The sequence below is a fragment of the Aquila chrysaetos genome, chromosome 8 (assembly GCF_900496995.4).
Source record: "Aquila chrysaetos chrysaetos chromosome 8, bAquChr1.4, whole genome shotgun sequence".
Taxonomy (NCBI): Eukaryota; Metazoa; Chordata; class Aves; order Accipitriformes; family Accipitridae; genus Aquila; species Aquila chrysaetos.
Window position 1 is genome coordinate 36,413,918 of NC_044011.1, and position 15,954 is coordinate 36,429,871.

General features: G+C 42.0%; 2 protein-coding genes across 2 annotated transcripts; one reads left to right on the forward strand and one right to left on the reverse strand.

The window, feature by feature from the left end:
- Positions 1-76: 76 nt before the first annotated feature.
- On the reverse strand, positions 77-2,292 carry RPS27A (ribosomal protein S27a). The gene is made up of 5 exons (XM_041125527.1): positions 2,089-2,292; positions 1,546-1,600; positions 1,315-1,400; positions 577-708; positions 77-259 (listed from the first exon to the last, which is right to left on the reverse strand). The coding sequence occupies exons 1-5, from the start codon at positions 2,134-2,136 to the stop codon at positions 110-112; spliced, it is 471 nt and encodes a 156-aa protein (XP_040981461.1). The 5' UTR covers positions 2,137-2,292; the 3' UTR covers positions 77-109.
- CLHC1 (clathrin heavy chain linker domain containing 1) lies at positions 2,135-15,685 on the forward strand. Its single transcript, XM_041125036.1, is given in 15 exon segments — positions 2,135-2,463; positions 2,683-2,797; positions 3,051-3,169; positions 3,171-3,228; positions 3,231-3,260; positions 5,423-5,537; positions 5,540-5,612; positions 6,289-6,416; positions 7,663-7,715; positions 8,617-8,679; positions 8,682-8,733; positions 9,869-10,047; positions 12,814-13,015; positions 13,813-13,986; positions 14,952-15,685. Coding segments are annotated over 15 exon segments (1,890 nt in total). The 3' UTR covers positions 15,152-15,685.
- Positions 15,686-15,954: the final 269 nt, after the last annotated feature.

Below are 15,954 nucleotides of genomic sequence, written 5' to 3' on the forward strand. Positions count from 1 at the left end.
GTTTCACAGGTTTTTCTCACTTATCACCAGAGATGACATACAGTGCCACAGGAAGCAGAAATAAATCCTTAAACCGTACAGAACTTCAGATTTTTATTGTCTAGTACATTTACTTGTCTTCTGGTTTATTGAAGCAGTATGTCAGACAGCACTTGCCACAGTAGTGTCTGTCAAAGTGACTAGCCATGAAGACTCCAGCTCCACATTCCTCAGAGGGGCACTCCCGGCGCAGACGACTGATCTTGCCGTTCTCGTCCACCTGGGAAGGGCAAAGAGGCAACAACTCATATATACTCACCACCTTTTAGCACCAATGATAATTTTGAGTGTTTTTCTTTGGCAAAGTAGTTTTCGTGATAGTTACTACATCAAACTTCTTGAAGCAAAGTTCAGAAGTGCCCAACTGCAACAGTCAGTTTCTCATCTATTTAATAGGTGGGATATTTGCAAATAGAAGGACTTTAAATGCACCAGGCTACATGCAGGCTCATTACAGGCTGCATATCCTGTAACCAGTCCCTTCCTGATGACAGCAATGCTTTTTATCAAGTTTCCCCTAGAGTTTGTTCTACATACCTTGTAGTACTTGAGCACTGCAAGCTTAACCTTCTTTCTCTTATGCTTGTTCTTCTTGGGAGTAGTGTAAGACTTCTTCTTTCTTTTCTTGGCACCGCCACGAAGTCTCAGCACAAGGTGAAGCGTTGATTCCTATTTGTAAAACACAGGAAATAGACTCAAAATGCTTTCTCAAGACAAAAGTAGCATTGAATCAGGCTTTTTCTTTTATCTACAGAAAGTAGATGTTGAGCAGCAGGCAATTAGGAAAGCTCCAAAAGGATAATTCGCTCCAGAGAACAGTAGGCTGCTGCATCCCAAACCCCAGAAGGTTCAGTTACTGTAAAACCTGTTGTGCCTATATTCCTCAGTTCTAACTGCAGTTGCAGAATAGTTTCATGACAGCTATTTGTTGCTCCTCCTTTCTAGTTAATCTGGCAGACAGGAGCAGGATTTTTCACATTAGCCCCCTAAATCAGCTCACCACAGTGTGCCAAGGGCCAGGGCTGACAGAACGGAAGCACTGGAAGCGGAAGCTGTGAGAAATGTTTTCTTCTGACCTGACACTATAGACTGGGCTGCAGCAACTGTCGGTTCCAGTCCTAGTACATCCCCAGTCAGAAGTGCTACCCAACCCTAAATCAACTGATTTGGTTGAAACCATTTGAAGCCATCTCTTAGGCCCAGCAGCAAAGGTCAGTCTGCTCAGACAGCCCCAGCTAGTTGGTACTACACCCCTGCTCAGCCTTTCCTACTCACTTTTTGAATATTGTAGTCAGACAGTGTGCGTCCATCTTCTAGCTGCTTACCAGCAAAAATCAGTCGCTGCTGATCTGGAGGAATGCCTAATGGTGACATAAATCAAGATTAAATGAGGAATGCAAACGATGACATTCTGTAATAAAATAACAAGTTACTGCAGACAATCACATCTGCGTAGGATACATATCGGTCTAACAGAAGGGAATAAGAAGTGCATCTGGAACTTACCCTCCTTATCCTGGATCTTAGTTTTTACATTTTCTATAGTATCAGAAGGCTCAACCTGTTACAAAACAGAATAGGGGCGTAAAAATGCGCTTTGCCTTTTAACTAGCCCAGGCAAGCAGACGAACCATGAGGAGCTTCAGAGTCACGGCCTGAACGTTCGGCCGGCTCGGCCCCGCACGGGGCACCCCAGCTCCGGGCAGGCCCGGCAAGCTGGGCGCACAAAGGCCCCGGGCACCGGCCGGGCCGGCGTTTCTCCACGCATCCCGACATTTCCGTGCCCCAGAACGCACCGGCCGGCCCGGCGGCGGCCGCGCTGCAGCACACGGGGCAGCACGGGGCAGCACGGGAAGCCCGAGGAGGGCGGGCGCGGCCCCGCCGCCGCCCGGGGCCGAGATGCGGCGAGGCCTGCCCGACCTCCGCCGCCCCGGGCCGGGGCGGGGGGTCGCGCCTCCGCAGGGCAAAGCGAAACCCTCCCCACGCACCGCTCCCGTTTCCCCTCGCCCGCCGGGGCAGCGCGATGAGGAGGCCGCGGCGGCGGCTCACCTCGAGAGTGATGGTTTTCCCCGTGAGGGTCTTCACGAAGATCTGCATGGCGAGGCCGGCACCTGCGGGGGAGAGGCGGGGAGGGGACGACGACGCGGCCACGCGTGCGGCCGCGGAGCAAAGAGTCACCCGCGACCTGCTCGCGGAATGGCGGCTCCCCGAAAGAGCGCTGCGTCGGCCCGCACGGGGTTTCCACCCGCGCCGGAGGAGGGGCGGGCGGCGCGGCGGGACTACGGCTCCCGGCGCGCACCGCCGTCGCCAGCAGCGCTGGGGCATGCCGGGAGCTGTAGTCCCGGCCGAGGGGCGCCATGGGAGTGGTAGTCGGGAGGGGGCGCGACGGGGAGGGGGAATTACGGCTCCCACAGTGCACCGCGGGTCGGCTCGCGCAGCGGCAGCCGGAAACGGTCGCTGGCGGCTCTGAGGAGAGGAGGCGGCGCGGCTGCCAGGGAGGGGGTTCCTCAGCCCGCCTGAGGGCGGCTAACGGGGTGCGTGGGCGCTGTCTTTGCAGGGAAGCGTTATGCACGCTATAGCTGCGTTTGGCGGTGGCCGTTGGTGTTGGGATTGCGGGTTTTTCAGCTAGCGGTGTCTCCCCAGGTCTGCACTGCAGGGTGAAATCCCAGAAATCGGTGTCCTCGCCTCGGTCCGGCCCCGTGGAGGCAGCCGCCTTGCCACCTGCAGGTTCCCTAAGGCCAATGCCAAATTTATCTGGGTTTGTAGGGCAAATATTTTTAGTTAGAAAAGCCATAGGTAAGTTAGGAATAGAGGAGCAGTGAGAATCATATTAACTTGGAAATTACTTGTTAGGTGGTTTTATGCTTATGAATTGAATATGTGAAGTGTTAGAGCAGAATGAAGACTTGCTTGAATACGTGAGTATCACCTGATGCTATTTTAACAATTTCAACTCTTCTTCTAGGTTTTGATCTGAGGCAGTTGTTGAACAAAGGAGGAAAGAGGTTTAGGCTTTGTGTGAGAAAGGTGCTAGGTTGCTATGCCAAACCATCGTGTGGGAGCAGAGGAACATTCTGTCTTCTCTCCCACTCTTTTTTGAGAAGGACAGGAGATTTCTGCAGTGTATGAACATATTTATTGACAGAAACTGAGAAGGTGGGTTGCACTGAGCAAGGACCATCTGAGGAGTGTGTTACATTATCAGTAATGCATTTGACAAGGTAACAAACACTTTTCAGGTAAATGAGCAATGAACAATTACTAATAAGTAAAAAGTGGTTTGCTGCTGCTTTGTCTTCTGGAGGAAAAGGGTATAAGTGGAGCGATTGTGACCTGTTGGTGTTGTTACGGAAATCAAGGATTGGTGTATTTTCAGCTGTGTTTTATGCTGTTGTGTACGCTGCAGTCAAATAGAAGCCACGAGGATGAATTCATAGTACCAGAAGTTACAGTAGGGTTCATGCTTGATAACCACTTTTCTTAACTTTATGGCAGTTTTGAAATTATAAAGCATTATAAAGCTGTCCTAAAACAGGAAAAAAATCTACATAACTAAAAAGACCTATGACATATATCCCATATGCCCTGTATTAGAGTTAACGGCTCTTCAGTTCAGCTGAAAGGTTATTGCTGAAGTTACTGAAGGACTCCTGCCTGCCTGATTGTGTCTGCCTTTTTTCAGATGCTGACTGAGATGGGAGGTGCCAAGAATAAATAAAGATTCTTAGTTTTCCAGATGGGTAGGTGTCCTAGTTTCAGCTGGGATAGAGTTAACTGTCTTCCTAGTAGCTGGTACGGTGCTATGTTTTGAGTTCAGTATGTGAAGAATGTTGATAACACTGATGTTTTCAGTTGTTGCTCAGTAGTATTTAGACTAATGTCAAGGATTTTTCAGCTTCTCATGCCCAGCCAGCGAGAAAGCTGGAGGGGCACAAGAAGTCGGCACAGGACACAGCCAGGGCACCTGACCCAAACTGGCCAACAGGGTATTCCATACCATGTGACGTCCCATCTAGTATAGGAACTGGGAGTGGGGACGGGGAATCGCCGCTCGGGGACTAGCTGGGTGCCGGTCGGTGGGTGGTGAGCAATTGCACTGCGCATCATTTGTACATTCCAATCCTTTCATTATTGCTGTTGTCATTTTATTAGTGTTATCATTATCATTATTCGTTTCTTCTTTTCTGTTCTATTAAACTGTTCTTATCTCAACCCGTGGGTTTTGCTTCTTTTCCCGATTTTCTCCCCCATCCCACTGGGTGGGGGGGGAGTGAGTGAGCGGCTGCATGGTGCTTAGTTGCTGGCTGGGGTTAAACCACGACAGTAGGAATATGGGTCTGCTTTTAAATCTTGAGTTGGACTGGTATTTTAAGACATGAAAATGCACAGCCCCTGCTCTTTTGGTTTTCCACACCTGTAAGTGCTAAGGACATAGAATCATAGAATCATTTAGGTTGGAAAAGACCTTTAAGATCATCGAGTCCAACCATCAACATGCCCACTAAACCATGTCCTGAAGTGCCTTGTCTACATGCTTTTTGAATACTTCCAGGGATGGTGACTCAACCACTTCCCTGTGCAGCCTGTTCCAATGTCTGACAACCCTCTCAGTAAAGAAATTTTTCCTGATATCCAATCTAAACCTCCCCTGCTGCAACTTGAGGCCATTTCCTCTCATCCTATCACTAGTTACTTGGTAGAAGAGACTAGTACCCACCTCACTACCACCTACTTTTGGGTAGTTGTAGAGAGCGATAAGGTCTTCCATCAGCCTCCTTTTCTCCAGGCTAAACAGCCCCAGTTCCCTCAGCTGTTCCTCATAAGACTTGTGCTCCAGGCCCCTCAACAACTTGGTTGCCCTTCTCTGGACATGCTCCAGCACCTCAATGTCTTTCCTGTAGTGAGGGGCCCAAAACTGAACACAGTACTCGAGGTGCGGCCTCACCAGTGCCGAGTACAGGGGGACGATCACTTCCCCGCTCCTGCCGGCCACACTATTTCTGATACAGGCCGTGATGGGACATGTAGTGCCCATCTAGAGAAAATACCTTTTATTACATGGAAATGGTTGCTGCAGCTGTCCAAATAAGTGCTGATTGCCTTAGTCTTTAATAACATTTGCGATGAACAAATCTGAGGTAAGCTTAGAGGCTGTCTTTCACAATGTAAAACTTTTCTGTATTTTCATCATCTTGAACAATGTTACTTGCTTTTGGGGTTGTTTTTTATTATATTAGAGCAGCGCTATGGAGCTTCCTCTAAGGAGTATTATTTTGTCTATTCATTTTATTTTAAACCTATCATGCTTATCAGAAAGTTCCAGAAAGTTGTTTTTCTGTTAATTCTCTCCATATAAATATTGCATCCAAAAATACATTCACAGATAACAGAGTACGTTACTGCATACAAGAATATCCTGACTTAAGTCAAACAGGAATATGAGGCATTTATTGCCAGAATCAAGAATGGCCAAAGGAGTGCATTTTTTCTTCATGGGAGATTAAAGCTCTGGAATCTGAGTCCACAATTCTATTGTACTATAGGAAAAGAGCAAGGGAGCTTGAAGACAGTAAGTTATCTCTAATAATGTTTAGAGCAAAATATGTTGTTTTAATTAGGACATGAATAATTTAGTCATAGCTGGCTTCTCTCATTTATATTTTTTAAATGTTTCAATTCTTGTTTTATTTTTATATGGAAGCTCTCAATGATTGTGTAAAACCTTGCTAATGTAGTGTTAGATTTCTGCTCTTAACATCCTGGTGCTGATTCTCGTGCAGTCAAACTTGAGGTGTAATCAGCAAAGGCTTTGCTTGCAGAAAAACTGGAAGATCAGCCTTGGAAGTTAAACACACAGATTCTCTCCACCTGTAAAAACAGGATAGCCTCAAAGTGAGGCTATTGCATTGCTAAAACGCACGGTCTGAGGTTGAGAAATACAGAAAAGTGAGTGAATTGCTCCCTTTTTCTCATTTACTGTCTTGTATTGAGGGAGTATTGTTGTGTAGCTGCAGTGTGTAGTAGGTTTCCCAAGAGAGCCAGTTATCTTGCCATATGCAGTCTGAAGTAGAATAATACGGCAAACTGGGGGGACAGGCTTTACTGAGGAAAAGCAGAATGGTATGGCAGCGAGCATAGTTCAACAACTTTTGGTACTGATATCCTTGCAACCTGATGGGTAAAAAGAACAAGGTAACAGCTTCTGTTTTACTTTTGTTGTTGTTGTTTGTGGTTTTTTTTTCCCTCCAGAATAAAAGCTTTTCAGAAGAATTCTGCAAAAATTAAAAATGTAATACCGGAAATTCATAATATAAGAAAGGTACCCTCTGAAACCTTTGGCAGCCCAGAGAAAACAGCACATCCTCTTAAGCCCATCCCACGTAAATCTGATATCCTGCTGGTTTGAGAGTTTATTCTAGATTAATTTTTTTTTTAAATAAACATATAAAACCAAAACTAAAACAAACAACCCCAAAAACTAAGCCACCCAGGGTAGTGCAATGTATCAGCAAAATGCAGATCCCTTTGCTGGAATGCAGAACAGCAGTGACCCAGTAGAAATAGGGAGGTATAGTCTTGAAGAATAATGTATTCAGAGGGTCTTTGCTTTTGTGGGAAGCTGCCCCTGAGGGGGGGCACAGCCTGCATTACTGTTACCAGCCGGCTTTACTGCCCACAGTTGGGAGCTCATGAAAGGCATTTTCTTCTCCCACGAGCCTGAGTGTAGAAGGATCACTCAGCTTGGATTCTCTTTCTAAACGTCTCAGTTAGACAGACGGGTGCTGGAATTGAAAAAAGAAAGGGGAAAAAAATATATCCCTTGGCAAAAAAAGACTAAGTTAGAACAAGAACTCCTGCACTTACTGGCCTTATGAGATACAGCTGAAGCAAAGAGAAAAGCTGAAGCTCAGGTTCAAGTCCATATCTGCAAATATTTTAAATTTAGATGTGTTCCTTATGTCACATAGACTTTCTTTTTTGTCTTACGGATTGAGGTTCCATACATTGATCAATTATTAACGTAGATACTGTTGATACTATGATGAAGATTTCTTGATTTGGATAACTGTGCTGATCACGTACATCTTTCCCTCTAACTATCCACAGACATGCTCGAGTTTTGTTAGTTGCAAATGCTATTTCTGCCTGGGCAAAATTGGACAAGATTGTCACCCTGCAAGATCTCCTCTCTCAGATCATGAAAAAGAAAACAGGTGAAAGAGGTAAAGTCATTAAAAATGAAATGTCAGAACAATTGAGAATGAGAGTATGAGGCTAGACAATCAGCAATAGTGGACTAAGAGTTTGGTCTTTAAGATGGTATCTTTTATTCCTGTCTGGTAACTTTTGAGGGCACTGGCAGGAAGACTGAGTTTAACTGATGCTGTAAAAGGTGTTTCCTAAACAATCATCTGCTTAAGGAGATTGTTTTAGTTCTTTGGGGGAAAAAAAAAAAATTCTCAGTTTTAAAAAAATATGTTTTCACATAAATGTATCAGTTGGTAAAGTTTGTGGTTATTTGTTTTGTTGTTTTTTCATTTTTTAAATGCTTTAACAATTTTAACTCTGATTCGCTTGTTGAGATAGTGATATGGTCATTCTACATTGCTGTGTTTTATATTTCGGCTCTTGATGTCCCTAGTAAAATGGCTGAAGGTTCACTTCAATATTTTGAAAAATAAAAAGAATATGGTTATTGTGCTCTGCATCAGCAGTTTGCAATATCATAGTTAATACATCATATTGAATGCAGTCCTTCCAGGACACATTCTTTTTGTGACCCTTTTGGTGTTTGTAAAAAGTGCTGGTGTTGCAGCCATGCGGGTTAAGTCAATTGCTTATCCATTTTCAGAGGTTCTTTGGCCCTTTTTCTAAAGGGACTGAAATTGAAGAGACCAGCTGTTTCCTGTGTGGTGAAAACTGACAAGCTAATCTTAAATATATTTCTGTGTGTACAGATGAAAATGTGCAACTTGAGGGTTTTTCAAGTGTCCAGATGCCTGGAGGAAGTTGGACATTAGATGCCTTTGAAAATCCCAGTAATGCAACTGTCTACTTCTAGGTGCCTGGATCTCACTGCTAATACAATCCCTTGATATTAAAAATACGAATTAGTTCATCAATTCATCTCATATAGTCTGCTGTGTAACTGTTACACAGAAATAACTCTTTCCTGTTTCTGGCCATTGATTAATTAGATTAGTCCTTCCCAAATCACAGTCTTTTACAAGACATATTAAAATATAGTTCTCTTCTCTTCCCAGTTGCCCACAGATAACTGAACTCCCTCGTAGGTTTCTCAAAGTTTTCATTATGAACACTGTCAGAAGCACTAGGTAGTGAGGCAGAAGAGATGTAACTGGATGTGTGGAAACAAAACTGCTGCTTCATACTGGAAAATGGTGTGATGAAGATATACTAGGTTTAAATACGTATATTTTAAAGCTGTGGATTCTCAGTGTTTGGGTTTCTTGACTAGATTGCTATACCATCAGCCAAGCATTTTATGTATGTATCTGTGTATTTAGTGTTTGTATAACATATCATGTTCTGTACTTTTTTTTCTTCCTTTTTCCTAGTTTCAGTGACTTCCTTCCAAGTGGTCAGTATGATGCTGCAGCAACTTACGCAGTAAGTTGCTAGGAATTCCTAGGGGAATTCCTTGTAAAGAAGAAGCTCTGAAGTATCTTAAATGTAAGAACTTGATAATTGGGTCCATTCTTACAGGATTTTAGTTGATGTCAGTCTAGTCATTTCAGTGTTTAAGAATTTGGGATTTATCAAATAAGAATTGTTTGTGTGGGTTTGAAGCTTATGTTTAATATTCCAAATTGAAGGTAAGAAAAGCTGTAAGGCTTTTTTTTTTCCTCCTTTGTTGTATGTTAAGGACATGCCCTAAGAGGCAGAAAGGGAGATAGCTAACTCACAACCGCTGCTTTTCTTACTGTTGGTGAGGCGTTGGGTTAAGCAGTGATCTTAAGGTCTAGTATAAAGCTGTTCCTAACGCAGTGCTGAAACTGTTTAATTTGTACTGAGAAATTATGTGCAATAGGCAAGAGCAAAGGTCTACCCGCTAGTTTGAATGTCCAGTCCTTACTGTTACATGTGTAAATTACTCAAGCTTAGTCTTTTGAGTCATAAAGCAATATTCTAGTTAGATTCATTAAAATTAGTTTCTGAAGTCTAAGGTACATAAAAGCTATTGATGATTTTAAATATCCAGATAAATACAAAATAGTCTTTCTAATTTTGTCTTCCTCTCAATGTTTTTGTTTGCATTTGGCAACACAAAATTCAGTGATATTGATGATGTCAGAGACTGAAGCAGTGCAGTATTTTGTCCCTCCTTTGAAGGAGCCATAGGAGCATTGCTGAACTCTACAAGATCAGTGTTTCTTTTTTGTCTGCATATTTTATTGCCTTTTGTTCAAGTTTTAAAGGCAATAACTGAGAGAAAAACTGTGATAAACTAATGTTCAGGATCTGTATGACAAAACTACAAAATTTGTAGTCCTAGTAGCAGATGTTATATCTTCTGTATTCTCACTTGAAAAACTATGTTTTAAAGACTACCCCCCCCCCCCCCCCCCCCGATTTACCCATTACCTGTCAATGGTAAAATACTATCATGAACCCTCTGCCTTCAGTTTTGAGCAATCTTCATTTGGAGTAATTAACAAAGGATCTGATATGACTCAAAAGATTTAGTAAAAATTTTGTCAGAGGCATTTGGTGGGTCTCAGCAAACAAAGTCTAAAACTGAAGTCTTAAATAGTGAAAGATACTTTTCTGGGTGCCCAGCCAATGACTTTTGTTTTCGTCCCCATAGCTGTTAGCTGCCTTAAAGGAAGAAATATCCCTTTGCTGAAGTATTTTGACGCTCTGATAAACTCAAGTACTGCAGCTGGACACCCTCCAAATTCAGCCATAACTCTGGAAGCAATGAAATGTGCATTGTCTGAAAAGCAATGGAATCTATTAACACACTGGGTTAAACACCAAAGGTATGTGGTTCTGCACTGAGATTCACGGAGGGGTATGCCATCCTCCATTACTTCCCAAGTCATGAGGCTTTGCCTTTTCTTCAAAGTACATCCTTTCAAACAAAACAAACGAAAAATACATTAATGGATTCTTTTCTGTTGAATCCTAAATTCAATACGAGTGTAGACCAAACAAGCAGTATCAACAGCTCCTTCTGAAGGACACATTTTGCTTTGATTGCTGTCAGCCTTTCTTACAGCATTGTAGACTCCAGTTTTGTTTGAGACTCTTTTCTCTTACATTGTACTTAAAAACTATATGGATATAAGATTTTCACAGCTTACTGTGGATTAAGAAACCATAATTACTACGATATGAATTTCTTTCATTTTATTGGCAATGTCAGTACCAGATCCACATTTTCAAACACAATTACACTAAAAACGTGCCTAAACTGTAAACCCTGTACCTGCACTTGACCTCTGTTTTCTCCATTTATGGGGAGAGGATACAATCATACTTGAATTTCTAGAAATGCATCTGTTTCTGCATTTTTGATTTGGAGAAGACATTTAAGCTGTCAGAGATATGTTTTCCTAATACAGTGTAGATTTGTTTGAAATGGTGAAAATCCTACTAGAACAGTCTGGTATTGAATTAACTGTAATGGGTGCCTCTCTGCTGAAAGACTCTTGTGAAGAGCAACAGCGTTCTGTAACGCTAGCCCATATTGCAGTTTTAAATTGAGATTCTAAACCACCTTGTGTCAGGACCAAAACACCACTTCTTTGTTTCAGTCCTAACCCATAAGCTATCCTACTAATGCAAAAAACCTGTTACAGTCTGCCATTTTGACATGCTGAAATCATCATTGTTATTATAGTAATAAGACCTAGCTAGTTACAACATCACAGTGAAACAGTGTTTCTGAAGCCATGCTTTATGACCACCTTGGGAATCATAAAATGTTACTAAATGCAATGTTAGTAGACAATGGCTTAGTTCCTCTAGGGTGGAAGAGCAAAAAGCAGCTGTAATTTCTAGTTCCAAGTATTAGATGTTTGCAGTAGTGAGGGATCTGCAAATTGCTTTTAATTGTTTGCTGGAGAAACCTGTTGAAAAATACTCTGTTACTGAAACATAATGATGCCTTGTTTGTATAGGTAAATAGGAGCTTTACCTCCGATTAAGTTCTGTACTGGTTTTAAAACAGTCTTTTGCAAATACTAAAAATAAATAAATAAACTCTAAACCACTTAGATTGTAGGCAAAACTGGTAGCAACACCTGTAGCAGACAGGTTACATAACACTTGACAGTGTAAATCCCTGTAATTGCCACACTATTTTGTTGCACTATGTTAAACAATAATTGCCATGCTACTCTGCCACTGTAAGTGTGGCAAAATTTTATCTATTTCCCATTCCTGTGTCCTTACGTAGAATTTCTTAGAAAAGTGTTAAAGCCAGCTGAGCTACTTCTGAGAGTCATACTACAAACTAGCTTGGTTTTGTTAATATGGCAAAATTTCCTCCAGTCTTTCTTTGAATCTTTGTACTTTGGAGAAAATGTGAAGTTGGATAGCAAGCTATGGTTATTGCCATTTTCTGTTCTAATAATCCCTGGAAATCTGACTAGGCTTCTAAAACTCACTTTTTTTGGACATGTTCCTCTGAGTTTATTGTGAGACTGACAACAAAAATTACAAATACCACCAGTACTGAGTAGACCGGCTTCCACAGGCTGTGCTGTGGAACGCCCAGCCACAGCCGCTCTGCTCCGTCATAGCTTGGGAACAACACAAGCATTTCCTTATTCCTGAAACCAGCCTTGAATCTCCCATGTCCAGGAACACTGTAAGGCTGCAGTTGTTCCTCCCAACTGCCAGGGACTGGAATTACAGTAATCCCTGAAAGAAATGTCCCATTGCTTCCTATTGCTTTCAGTGCTCTTAGAGCCCTCTCTGCTACAGTTGGGAGATTAAAGAAAAGAAGGAAGAGGGTACTTTCTCAAATATGGAGAATTAAGGCTGCAAGAGGGGCAGAAGATCTGAAAGGGCTATAGTTTAATACTTACACATGCAGAAATACGCCCATCTACACAATCCGCTTGTTGTAGCTTGTTTTGAAATATTCCAAAGTGTCCTGGTTTTGGCTGGGATAGAGTTAATTTTCTTCCTAGTAGCTGGTATAGTGTTGTGGTTTGGATTTAGGATGAGAACAATGTTGGTAACACATGGATGTTTTAGTCGCTGCTGAGCAGTGCTTACACTAAGTCAAGGACTTTTCAGCTTCTCATGCTGCCCTGCCAGCAAGGAGGCCGGGGGTGCACAAAAAGCTGGGAGGGGACACAGCCTGGACAGCTGACCCAAACTGGCCAAAGGAGTATTCCATACCATGTGATGTCATGCTCAGTATATAAAGTAAGGGGAAAGCTGGCCAGGGGACTGCTGCTCGGGAACAGGCTGGGCATCTGTCGGTTGGTGGTGAGCAATTGTTTTTCATTTGCGTCACTTGTTTTTCTTGCATTTTATTTCTCTCTCTTTCTCTTATTTTCCTTTTCATTACAATTTTTTATTATTATTATATTTTGTTTCAATTATTAAACTCTTCTTATCTCAACCCACAAGTTTTCTTACTTTTACCCTTCCGATTCACTCCCCCATCCCACCGGGGGCCAGGGGTGAACAAGTGGCCATGTGCTGCTTAGTTGCCGGCTGGGGTTAAACCACAACAAAGTTACGGAGCACACTAGTAATGCTGGTTTCTTTTGTTACCTCGTCTTCTTCCAGTTAACCTTTTCTGAGGCAGTAGGAGATATTATTTATGACTATGGGAAAGTGGAACCAAGTGACAAGTCAAAATGCCTGGCTTTGGCTGAGGTCGCGTGTGGTCAGTCTGGTGCACACAGAAAAATTGCTCTGTGCCTATGTGAACAGCACCAAATTTCTGGAGCAATGGATTATATTCAGCAACTGGAGCATTTTTCTTCAGGTAGATAATAAGACACTTTTATTGTCTTTCATGATTGTTCTACAATATGTTTATTTCAGGTTTAACAGTGATGTTTTTGACCACATTTGTATAGAAATCATTTGAAGTGAATACAAATATCTGAACTTCTGTTGTGTTTACTGAGACGTCAAGAGCTCTGTTAAATGTCCCTATATGTTTTATCATAATGTCAATACATGCATGCTCTAATGAAATAAGGAATTACTTTTTGTATACCTGCTAAAAAATCTCCACAGCATTTTGGCAAGGACCCCAGTAGGAGACTGGGGGGATTCTCATAGCCTACAGTTCCAAAACCAAGGTTGATTTGGCCCTCTCTGGTGGATTGTGAGTTCATTAATCAAATGATTAAAGGAAAGAAGGGTGCCCTGTGTTCCTTCTTAGGTTCCTTTCTACTTAGCCGCCTTCTGGTGCTGTCCCTTTTTTCTTCTATATGTATTCTTGCTTAGACTGTTGTTGCTCAGTTAAGCTACAGTTTTTCATTCTTCTTTTATTTCCTGGTCATATTTCAGATAATTTTAAGGGAGGATTTTCAGGTTATCATGTCTTCTAGGGTTTGTTGATTTTCTCATTCCATGAGATTTCTAAAATAATTACAGGGAAAAAAAATTCTTTATATATATTTTTTTCAAGTAAAAGGTTAGATTTTAATGTCACCACTAGCTTTTCCACAGTGTTCAGCGAAATCGGTCAAGATCATTGTGGGTTTTTATGATGAGGAAAGGGAGAGGTAACCATATGCAAATACATAATAAACCTGGTATTTGATGTTTCAGAAGATTACTTCTTTCTATTGGAAAACTGTCCTAGCACTGCATTAATTCACTGTCTCAGTCAACAATGGATTAGAAAACCACTGTTTTCATCTATGGGGGCTACAGTCCTGTCTTTTATCTCAGCCAATCACAAAAAGCATGGTTTTGAGCTATTGGAGGAAATGAGCAAGAAAAGTAAGCACAGCAAAATTTTAATAACAAACCTCTAAACTTGAAATTTTAATTCAACTCCTACTTCAGCCTATAAATTACTTTGGATTCAGTGCTCCTAGTTTGTAATGTGATCTGAATAAAAGCTTTTCCTTCACAGGGAGCTGAACTGTGCATTCTCGCATCTTCTGGAGCTCCCAGGATGAGGATCACTGTGTGAGATTTGAGGGCCCATCCTGCTTGCACTCACACACAGGTTCAGTCTGTGCGCCCCTTGGGGCAACCCTGCCACTGAAAGAACTCTGCAGGCACTTTGCTTGCTTCTAGCAGAGCCTCTATAGGCAGGCTCTTGGGCAACCTGCAACTTCAGCACTTACTGCTTAGGACACAAAAAATTAAACAAAGTCCTACTTTGTTCTAAGGTTTGTAGGTCTTCAGAGGGACTCTTTTTTGCACTGCCAGACACAGCGGCAGAAGCTCTTCAGGCAGCATGAACTCAAGCCAAGGGCAGACAGCTGCAACAAACTACATGGGCAGCAAGTGCCAGGTTCTGAAACTACTGTGCAGACAAACTAATACTTAACTGCCTGGACTTGCCCAGGAAAAGTGCTTAAATTTAAAGACAATATTTCTGAAAATTAGGTTTTCTGCATCCAGGGATGGTTGTTGGCATCTATTGTGCTTATTGTGTCTTGCTCCAGTAAACTGCCCTTAACTTCAGTGCCTGCAACTACCCTGTCATTCTATTGCTCTTACAGGTTTCAGAAGTGATTTTGAGTGCAATCAGGGGTTTTTAAGCTTTTTAAATTAAAATAAACACTGTTTTTCTTATGGGTCTTCAATCAGCTTTCTTTTTTTTTAACTCAGTCTTAGGATTTATAATCCATCTGGAAAAACCGTGAATGATTTGTGCAGTATGCTTATTATGGATAGTACAAAGCTCATTAGGGCAAATGCAGGATCTTTAAATGCGGTTGTTTTTTTCTTAGATGCATTTGAACACATTATTATAAATGATACCGTCTGTACTTTGGAAGACTGGAATAAGATAGCAGTTGCTTGTGCAGAAAATAAGCATGAAAAGTTATCTCAGAAAATCGTGTTGATTCTCACCTCACAGGATGGAGTGTTTGAAAATTCGCCACTTGATGAAAAAGATGGAAGGTTAATGGAACATGTTTTCTGGTAGTTTTTCTGTGTAACAACAGAGGGAGCTCTTACAGCAGTCAAGCGAAGAATCCTTTTCACTCTTTTTATGAACCGTAGTAAACACTAAGCATGCAGAAACAGTGCTGAGAATAATTTTACCATTGAAGCCTGAGCCTGATGGAAAACTACCAGACAAGACTCTTAACAAGCAGCAGCAATGAACTATGTAAACATTTTCTTGTGAGACAGGTATGTAAGCACACGGTAATCTTTTAATAGAACTTATCTTCAAGAATGGAATGCAAAGCCACTATGAGATAAAGAGGCACAGGATGCCTCAAGACTGCCCAGGTGTCCCTGAAACCCATCCAAGGATTATGATGCACATGTGGAGATGGGTGGTTACTTATGTTAACAAGTTCTCGGAAAAGTCATGAACACGCTAATTATTTTGTGAATATGTATGTATAACTTGCATATAAATTGTGTAACTGACTTGACACGGCACGCATATTAGGAGGAGTGATCCCCTGTGCACCCAGCACTGCAATAAAGAATACCTACTTAATAGTCATCCTAACTATTGAGTCCTGATTTCCGCTTTTCACAGCAACACCATCAAATATCAGTTATTTGTCCCTTTTAATATGTCCCTGTGAGAATGTGTGCATGTTTGTATTTTGTTTAACTGAAAATGTATTCTCAGTGTAGAAGATAGATAGTTGGTGTGTTGTACCCTGGAATGGTACGGTGTGGTAATGGTATGCATATACTTCCCATCCTGTTCTCAGCTTCAGTACATCATGCCTGTCCTTTAGTATAGTGCTGGAGGCAGATACTGCA